This window comes from Caloenas nicobarica, chromosome Z (genome assembly GCF_036013445.1).
Source record: "Caloenas nicobarica isolate bCalNic1 chromosome Z, bCalNic1.hap1, whole genome shotgun sequence".
Lineage (NCBI taxonomy): Eukaryota > Metazoa > Chordata > Aves > Columbiformes > Columbidae > Caloenas > Caloenas nicobarica.
This window is the reverse complement of record NC_088284.1, coordinates 21356554-21367171: the sequence shown is the minus strand read 5'-3', so window position 1 is coordinate 21367171 and position 10618 is coordinate 21356554. Positions and strand designations below refer to the sequence as shown.

Here is a 10618-nt window from a genome sequence, read left to right as displayed (position 1 = left end):
AGGGAGGATATACATAATTTAGGCATACAACAAAGTCAATAGATACAAATACCTGGTAATAAATACACAGCTCTGCTCTATCCTAACACTTATCAATACAAAGTAAGAGGGATAGGAAGCCTGAACAAAATTCTGCATCAAGTAGGCAATAAATACATTCTTTTTCTTAGAACAAAAGATATAATTGCGCATTCCAATTTCACATTGTTGAAAAATAAAAGCTGTATAAAATACTACTGTGAGATAATACACATACTTTAAATAGCATCATTCAAATAAAGATAGACACTAGAAAATATGTTTTCTAGAATTCATATAATTCTAAAATTCAAGTGTGAATTAAACTGGAACTTGTGTGAACACACTAATGAACTAAACGGGATTATTCCTCATCAATTAATCTAAGTGTAAACTTTGTTACACTTGTAACAATGGGGGTAATTTGTTAGATCTTAGCTAGAAAAAAATAAAAAGGAGGCTGAGAAAATTATTTTATTTATACACTTTAAATGATTGAACACTGTCATGACACAGCATTTATAAAGCTAGCAGAAATTAAAAAAAACATTTCACAAAATAATAAATTCACTACAGTTCTAAATAACTGACATAGAGAGGAGTTCTTTGCACAATATAATTAATTCCTTATTACAAAATTCAGATGTGGGATTACGATCCAGTGTAATACAACAATCCTTTTTTACAATGTGGCAAGTTTTATTAACTGAAGTAATTTTTGCTTTCAAATTTTGATTCACTACTCAAAATAAAGAAATAAATGCTGCACTTTGTTTCAAATGCTCTAAAACTATTCTTGAAACCAATTTTTTCAAATTTTACGTTTTTTCCACTCTGGCTTGTCTGTTTCATCATCTTCTGGTTCCACTTCTGCAAAAACTGTTTTGGGCTGTGTTCTAGAAAACATAAAAAAGATGAAAATAAAGATCAGTCTACAATTCTTTATCAGAAGCTATATTAGACATGCACTAGATACAAATGACATCCTTTCCATACTTTAAAAACAAAAGAGCATCCTCGACTTGCCCATTTTTCATTTTCAGCATAAACCTATGAGCTAGCCTTCTAAGAGCTGAAGAAACTTGCAGCTCTCGGGCAAGGAACAAGCATAACACACACACATCTTTTGCAAGTATTATTTCCTCATCAGCTCACAATCATTATCTGTGTATTCCATGAATAAAATTAAAATACAAGAACAAATCAATTTAATACAATGCTAGAAAAATGGAGCCACAGGTCTTCTCATTCCATGAGTTTAAAAAAAAGAAACCTCCATTTTGAAACACCATAGTATACAGCAGGCAGTAAGTGAAAACAGAACAGCTAAACCAGGTTTCTGGCTTAGCCTATGCACAAAAAAAGCAGCTTCTCGTCCAGGGACTTTATCTAGCACTACCATAACATAAAAAAACCCTAATGATCTTCATATGAGAACACAGTGTATCCTACAGTCAAGCTTGATGGTATCTATTTCTTCACTGTTTACTGGTACTTTAAATAACACTTAAACTTTATAAAAATAATTATTGATTACTTTTTAAACGAACACAGTATCAAGCAGCATTTCAATAAACTGTTTGGACATTGAGTTCCCCTGTTTTACACTTTAATCACCACACGGTCTCCTTTTCCAACCTAATTCTCAGCACAACAACTGCGGAGCTGGAACTTCCAGATTTCTGATGCTGGTTGTGCTCTACTTCTCATTACAACAGACATGACACAGTATAAAACGCAGCCACAGCAGTCATCATCTCATTTATGTATTAACTAATATTTTTACAGTGGTCTAAGGATTTGAAGCACTATTATTGTAACAACTGTTATTTGACAGACTCTACCAAATGTATAAACCTTAACAAAATTGTGTCTGCCTTACTTAACACAATAGGCATAATATGATTTTGCCATTGACTTCGAAGAGTAATAGCAAGCCATCAGCTAATACAGTGCAGGATTCCCTGTTTGTTAAATACATGGCACAAAATAGATTTGAAGTCACCAAATCTAGTCAAAGGCAACTTCCCTTATATATAGGATCTTTCTATCAGCCTGCCTTCTTCTCCATTCTCCAGACTTGCCATGGAGGTAAGGAGTATACTAAGATGTTCCATAGATGGTCCTGCTGCAGGACTCTACTGGGACATGGTCCCTGGGTGCAAGTTGTAAGTTTCATTACACCTAAGCACACCCTGTAGCCAGATGAGGACCAAAACTATCAGAAGTTAGATGATTCTCCATGGAAAGCAGAACAGAGATGAAAAAAAAAAATCCAATTGAAAAAATAATTAGAAAATAGTTACATAAATGCTATTTAACCAATCACTGAAGAAGGATTTAAAAAAAAACAACAACAACAACATTAGGTTCAAAACAGACACCAGGGATGAAGGCTTTATTGGCCGAAATACTGGACTGTGTTAGCTGCTGAAGATATGGAACGTATGGAACCTTCTTCTCTTTTTTCAAAACACAGTGATGGAAGTTTATTTAGCCCATTTTAACAGCATACCTGCCTTTTATTAGAATAGACAAAAAATATCTAAATGCCATTTGGATCCCATCAGGTCAGTATTGAGACACTTCTTAGTAAAGCACAACTAATCAACTGTTAATCTATAATTTTTGAATGCAAAACCTGCAACTGCCATAATTTTGGTTAGAAACTTCCAACCAAGAAGAACGACTTAATTTGTGAAACAGCAGTAGAATCTACATATTTTCCAGGAGAGGAGGGGCACAGAGAAACTTCAGCTAATGCAAGTATACTACTGAGTCCAGTAAAGCCAGTGGTGGGATAGGGGGGATGAAAATAGTAAAAAAAAAAAGAAACTGTAGCATAATCTAGCAGTAACCAGCTAAAGCAAAAACACAGAGAGGAAATCAAGTCTGCTTGCTATCTCATTTCTTAAAATAAGCATGAAATGGCTGTAGCCTCAGCTCAGCTGAAACGTAAACTGTTCCACCTCCACAAGCGGTAACTGGGGCACCTAGGGTGATTCATATGCCTGACCATTTTAAAGACATAGGCATAGAAAACACTGTTTTTGTTATAGCATTATCAGCAGTGATCATTTAATTTAAACACAAATTGTTCTGCCTAGTAACTGCACTAGAGATTGCTAATGCAGTAGGAGTTTGCTGCATTATTAATATTTATATAAAAATTATCAAAACAGGTTTACTACTTCAAAATATTTTTACTTCTGAGGGCTAAATAATACATGTGGAAAGATAAGTTATTTTTCCACATCAACTTTCTCAATTTTATTAACCCTTGAACTTGGGGTGTGATTTAGTTTGTTACGGATTTGCTTTGCAGATCCTATGGGAGATTGCCTTGGAGGCCAACAGGGCCCAGAAGAGCTGGTTGATCTTTGAGGACAACCTCCTCAAAACACATTCCATCCTATGTGCAGAAAGTGAAGTCTAGCAGAAGGCTAGCATGGATGTGCAGGTATCCCCTGACTGAGATAAACCCCAAAAAGCAAGAACACAGACAGAGGAAGCAGGGACAAACTTAGCCAAGAGGAACAAACACATCACATCAACATGTAGGAACTGAGTTAGGAAAGCCAAAGCTCAGATGGAGTTGAAACTGGAAAGAAATGTGAAAGGCAATACTAAGGGCTTCTACAGCTACACTGATAGCCAAAAGAATGGGGCAGGTAATCCACTAACACAGGATATGGAAAAGATCAAGATACTCAGCTTTTTTTGGCTACATTTTCCTTGAGAAGGTCTGTATCGTCAGGTCTCTGAGGACCCCTATACTACCAGCAGAGTGTTTGGGTGGGAGGGAGTGGGGCATGACCAACAGAAGAGGAATAAGAGACAGGGAGTACATAGCTCACTGGAGATACAAAAATCTGTGAGATGAGATGGGACGGATCCAACAGTACTGAGAGATCCGGCCAATGTCATTGCAAGGGCATTCTATCATCTTTGAGGGTTCATGGTGATTGGGGGAGGTTCTCGATGACTAGAAAAGGCAAACGTCATCATTTTTATGATGGACAAAAGGAGGATTTGGGGAACTACAGGATGGTGTACCTAACCTAAGTCCCTGGGAAGGCTATGGAACAAATCCCCATGGAAGGCATTTGAAGGCACATGAAGGACAAGAAGGTGATAGGAACAGCCAGCATGGGTTTAGCAAGGGCATACTATGCCTGCCAACCAGACTGCTGGAACTGGCTGCCCACAGAGGTGTTGTGGAATCTTCATCCTTGAAGACCTTCAAACTCATCTGGGTAAGTCCCTGAACAAGCTGAATCTAATTGGATCTGAGCAACCTGATCTAAGTGAACATGTTTTAAGCAGGAGGTTGGACTAGATGACCTCCAGAAGTCCCTTTCTACCTAAATTATTCTATGATCCTGTGTTTCCACATGACTGTCAGCTGAAACCAGTGCCTCATATACTGACAAATGCATTCCTATTGTGGGTTACACTAACAGGCTGCAAACAAAAATGGGAAAACAGACTAACATGATTTATTCATACTGCATGCTTCTCTTTATTTCAGTGGTTTTCAACATGCTCAGATATGTAGACTCCTAAAAAATTGCCAGGGGTCATGCAGACTGTTTTAGAGTCACAATAATCCCTCTGGTTATGTGTTGCTTCTCTTAGTTACCTTTCAGGGATCCAATAAAAGTACCTCATTGACATCTGAGGTTCAGAGACTAGCAGCTAAAAAAATACTGCTACAGCTAAACCAGCTGGGGATGACAATTGCATATCACAGCATGTGACTCAGGCTGCAGTAACTTTTGAAATTTGTGTTTATATTGCACTGAAAAAAAAAAAAAAAAAGACAGACTTTTAAGCATGCTTGGAAACTAGAGTAATGTCACAAAGGCTACTTGCAGACAGAAATGTGAAGGTTTTCAGCATCAGGCCCCTTTGTATTCCTTACCTCATCAGCCAGCCTGACTCTTCTCTGAATCTCAGGGGCTTCCCTCTCAAAATTACCCATTTCCAAAAAAGACTTAACTTAAATATACCAACATGTGCCAATAAAATCACTATTATAAAACATTCTGTTCAGTCCTGCTTCTTCAGCTAAAGGTACTTGAGCCAGTACATGACTGACGCTTCACACAGCACAGCTACAGGCTGCTGCTTCAAGTCATTCCCTTTTGCCTGTGACAGCAGCAATGACAAAGACAGCAAAATAGGGGTAACATAACTGAACTGGAAGATATTTTCTAAGATACTTTCTGGTATATCTTGGTGGAGAGGGAAATTTCACCCTCACCTTCCCTATGGTACAGAAGAAAGCTACATCTGGGCCTGAGCAGGCCCTCGGCTACAATGCTTAGAAATTCCTGCTGGTCCTTCATAGGGACATCTGAAGTCATTATAGTATCTCTGTACAGCTGTGTTAAAACAAACAGCTCACAAAGAATGTAATTTTCAAACATTTACAACTGATGCCTCAAGTTCCTTTCCTGCAGTTCTTTACTTGAAATCTTCAATCTGTCCTTCCTTTTGCTCCACTGGAATGGCTCTTGCCAAGGTCTCTTAACAAACTTTTCCCTGAAAAATCTCAAGATCTTTTATTTATCCTCATCCTTTATGACTCTTCTGCTGTGTTGCTCACATCTTTTTTGACACTTTATTCACATTGGGCTTCTGTGACATGTCATCTCCTGATTCAGCATGTACTTCTTATCATCCCCAGTATCCTTTTCAGCAGCATCTGTTTTTTTCATGCATCCTTTTACTACTCATGCACTTCGCCTTCCTTTTCTGGCTCAAATTTTAGGAGAAACAGAACAGCCAGGCTAATGATGACAAGGTTGAAAAAATTTTCAAGTGATAAATAATGCAAATGACTATTTGGCTTCAAGAATAAATTAGGCACCTTTAACTCCAACACAAAGGAAATATTTTTACATTCAATGTATAAACTAAGAGCAAAAGTCATGTTGCAGGTATTTTTCATAAGAATTATTGAAGTGAAAATACAATTTAAAAAGCATAAAATCAGTTATCTGATTTAGAGTGACCTAAGCAGTATGAATCAGGACCAGCTGAACTCTAACCCAGTCATCACAGAGTTATCAAAATATTCATCAATCAGAATGTTCCTTCGCATTCTCAGTCTAAAATTATTTAATAACCATCACTGAAGAAAATTAAGTAACTATAGTTTCCTTAGACACTTTCTTAAGAAGGAAAATGAAAATCTGTAAGTGAATAACCATCCGTTAGACAACACAAAACCAAAAGCCTTGTTAAACAAGATATATATCAAATGGATAGTTTTATAACATATTTACATGAAAATTCACTATAAGAAATATGAAAAACTGACAGCTGAGAAATAAGTAGTAAAAAGAATAAACACTGTTTAAAAAAGTAAAATGTACGGGATGTATGTTTTTTTAGGTCTCAAGACAGTATGTAATTTTAAGCGTGTATCAGAATATCACCTTTCCTAACTCTATAGTATGTCTTATGCTACAGCTAAAGCAGTCCGTTTCCCTAGGTTTGTATACTGCTTGTATTACGAATGCCTGATTTTAACAGGGCCACTGGGGACATTCTTCCAATCCAGCATTATGTGACCATATCAATATCAATTACTTTTAATTTGCATACTTTATTAAATATGCATCCATAAGAACCGCTGTAAGATGCATTATATGCAGGGTAAACATACATGTCCTGTAAAATCAGATACAGGATACAATTAACACAGCTTTCTATATTGTCTGTGTGTGCAAACAACAGCTAACAAAACCTACAACTGCCACTAGCCTGCAGCTGTTAATATAGACCTCCACTTCTGAAAATTAAGAAGCTAACACAATTACAAAAAGTTTTTGCATTTCAGTGTCTTAGCCAATAAAAACAACAACAATTATATTATTATAATCATCATTATTATTAAAAATGCTCTTTGCATAGAGTACATCTCAAAGTCAAGCTTTTGAAGCAAGGATAATGGCAGTTTCAGTGGCATGAGATTTATCAGCTGACAAAACCATCAAGGCAGCATGCTGTTGGCTGCAGCCCAATTCCCCCACGTACATATCACCGTCTGGTGTGTAAGTTAATAGCAGTCTGGACTTGCATCCTCCCCGCTTCTCAGCCAGCTCTCTTCTTCCCCTGCAGCTACATCTTTAACAAGGAACTGTAACGAGATCTGCCCACCTGACACAGTAAGCCTTCTGTAATACAGCTATGTTTTAAAACTTTCATGTCTACTACATTGCAGGTGTCAGGGATGAAACTTAATATATAATCAATGAAGTTACTGAGCCAAAAATATACTGAGGTATCTATCTACCTGATGGACTGCATGATTGTATTTACTTTTGAGAACAGATAGCTGCATATCTCAAATAAAACCAGCTGCCTACACATTCAAAGTAAATTTCATCTCTAGCGAAGATGACCTCTCAAACAATTAAAAATCAATATTTAGCATATTAATTACAACATATGTTACACAATCAGGCTTTAAAATATTCCTTCTTTGCTAGCAAGGGTGATACTGCGTAATGCATTGATTTGATGTACAACATCAAATGCCATACTTATTAACTAGCAGTATACCATGTATTTACTTAGTATTTCTATTAGTACTATTGTGAGTGTATTTATTTAATGGTATGAATTGTATTTATTTTAAGAAAAAAATCTTTGGTAGAAAGCATTCTAGAAACACATTGCATAACACTACACTTAACACGTTCTATTTAAAATGAGTAAATTACCATCTGCAGGATTACCAAGATTTTACTACCATAATCTTGATGAGGCTCTTTATTTAACAACAACTGAACACTTATTTCTTTATGTGGACTTTGTAGGAGATTTTAATCAGTAAAATTTTTTAATACCAAGTTAATTCAGGCAGGTACTCAGGTCCTTATGTAGGAAAATTTCAAATAAAAATTTATGACTTTCAAGAAATTATCCAAAATATGCTGTCATAACACCAAGTAAATATTTTGAAGGTTTGACCTAAGAATCAGTCAGAACGAGAGGGCATATTGCAAAATTTATAATCTCAGTCTGTGAATGGGACAGTCGCTTATTAAAAAGTATAGTGCAATTTCAGACACTGATTTGGAGAAATTTCTAAATTCTCATCAACTCAGAAAGCTTTAAAATAATTTCCTAGCTCTGATAAGTACATTTTTTAAAAGGAAATGTCAAATTTCAACAATTTAACCTCCTAGAAACTCTTAATCTTCATAAAAGAGTATGGCATATTCTTCGTTTACGTACTCATGGCAGCAATCCAGAGAAGGCAAAGCATACCATTAAAAATGTGTCTTCTGTTTTTACCAAACGCCCACTGGCCTTGAGAAATATTACTTGTATTTTAAATTGTTTCCTTACTTAGCATATGCCGGAGCAACCCAGTATGGATTCTCCTCCGCTTCCTTTGCATGACGTAAAATTGCCTCTCGAGGGTTGCTGTCATCTGTCTTATCCAGTGCAATATTCTTGACTATATATGATGACAAGGTACCTCCATGAGTTCCAACACGCCCACCACGACCTGTAGCAAACAAACAGAAGAAAAAAGAAAAAGAAAAAAAGAGTATTTTAGATAAAAGTATTTAAAAAATAAACACAGAAATGTCATATTGTGTCTGTAGCAGTAATCTGATATGAAGAAGCTATTTAATACTATAGGAAGAGTCTAATTCAGAGCTGCATTCACATAAGTATTTTACTGATTATATAACAAAGTAAGGTATTGTGATTATTAATTTATTCCAGGTAAGCGCTCCAATGATTTACAGTGTCCATACATATGTAGTAGAGTCACCACCCAAAAAAGTTTGAATGCAAATCTGAATGAGTGTAGAACCCAGGCATGACGGTCCCTTTGGCATACGACAGTCTGAAATGATTATGCCTGGATTACCTGGTCCTGCTACCGGAGGTTCAGGTTTGTGAGACTTCATGGGGTCCAGCCTGTCCTTCTCCAGCTGTTTCCTGGTGCTTCGCTGTCGTGGTTCACGGAACATCGGAAGCGCATGGGCTAAAAGGTCACAGTTTGGAGAAGAAATGTTAGAAATTCCATTTTAAATTCCATTTTAATTACAAAGACTGGGATTCTTCCTTGCAACAGAAAAGGTAGCAGAAACAGCCTCCCAGTTCTTCTGTATCCAATCAGTGGTCTACTCGAGTGTATTTTAGAGGGCTTCTTTCTGCTCAATTTTTCAAAGATGAAAGCTGCCAGATTTCCAGGGTTCCTTCAGGCAGAAGCCTTTCATCTCAAATACTGTTTGCACAGTTTATGCATATTTAATTTATTCCTCTGTCATTCAGTTCTCAACATTAGCATTGTGACAAACCAGTTGCTCTCTTCTGAACTTCTCATGCTTCTACAGCTCTCTAATACTCTAAAAGCATGGCAAAACCCTAGATGCATTTTGGGATCTGAAACATAGACAGGCAGAATTCCCTTAATGATCAAAAAATGTAATGTTTCTGCATATGAAGTCACAACCATGTTATTTTTTAAATTATTAGATTAATCAAGGTTGGAAGAATACCCATAACTGAGATAATCTGGCCAAATCATCAAGATTTTAAAACCTTTGTTTCCTCATAAACCTGCTACAGTATCTTCAATCACAGTAACAGTTTCGGTCTGCTCAGACAACAGATACATTTGTTTTCAACAGAGAAACACCACGTTAAAGGGACACGGTTTTCTGGTGGTGAGGTTTAGCTCTCACATTCAGGTGTACTGATTGCTGCAGTTTCCCAAAATGTGGGAAATTGTGTTGGAGTCAAAAAGACACAACAAAGATAAAAACCAACCAGACAAATCTGGAATTTAAGAGCACCTGCTCTATATTGAATAAAAATATAGAAGGCAGAATCCAGGGACCTATCAGTTTGATTTTTCAGCTTGTTTCTGGAAACCTGCTCAATTTATTAGGCTGACTGAAATCACAGCCAGGTGACACAGCAGTAGATCTTTGGAAATAAATGTTTAGGTTTTATTTTTGCAGATTTCATCAAGTATGAAATGTCTGGGACAATTTGCTGGCAAGGACTAAGCTTGATTGGTCTGCATAGAGCATCTGAGGTGACTATTACACAGATCTAAGCTTTTGTCATTTGTGGAGTCAAGGTTGCCTAAGGGAAAGCAAAACTTTGTATTCCCATGTTTTAGAAGTAACATCTAATCCTTCAAAACAACATTCCTGCATTTTAAATATCCATTACAGGCAATTCTAAGATCAAAGAGCAGCTAGAAGTCTGAAGGAAAAACAAAAAAATAAAAAGGAGAAAAAAAAGAGAAGGAGAAGGAAAAAGGGCTTGGTTCACTTTACAAAAGGACTTCTCAGACCTTCAGTTCTTTCCAGTTCTATCTATAAGTTTCAAAGACAGGTATCTAAGCTCTGAAAATTTCCTGAAGTTTGAAGCAAATTTTAAAATTTGCAAAGCAAATTTTTCTGCATTGCTTTATACACAAGTGTCTTAACCAGGATAAATAGGCAGACAAAATATTTTGCAGGCAGCTGGGAGAAGTCTCCCAGTCGCTAGCCTTGTTGTTATGAGGGACTTCAACCTACCAGATGTCTGCTGGAAATACAGCAGAGAGGAA

At 36.6% G+C, this 10618-nt stretch overlaps 1 protein-coding gene across 1 annotated transcript in view; it reads right to left on the bottom strand.

Moving 5' to 3' along the window:
• Window positions 1-258: 258 nt before the first annotated feature.
• WDR70 (WD repeat domain 70) overlaps window positions 259-10618 on the bottom strand; it is a 127238-nt gene continuing 116878 nt past the window's right edge. Inside the window, exons 16-18 of the mRNA XM_065656510.1 lie at window positions 8921-9037; window positions 8386-8548; window positions 259-914 (exon numbers count right to left, since the gene is read on the bottom strand). Of these exons, the coding sequence (XP_065512582.1) occupies window positions 830-914; window positions 8386-8548; window positions 8921-9037 (365 nt within the window). The 3' untranslated portion in view covers window positions 259-829. The remainder of the gene's footprint in view (window positions 915-8385; window positions 8549-8920; window positions 9038-10618) is intronic.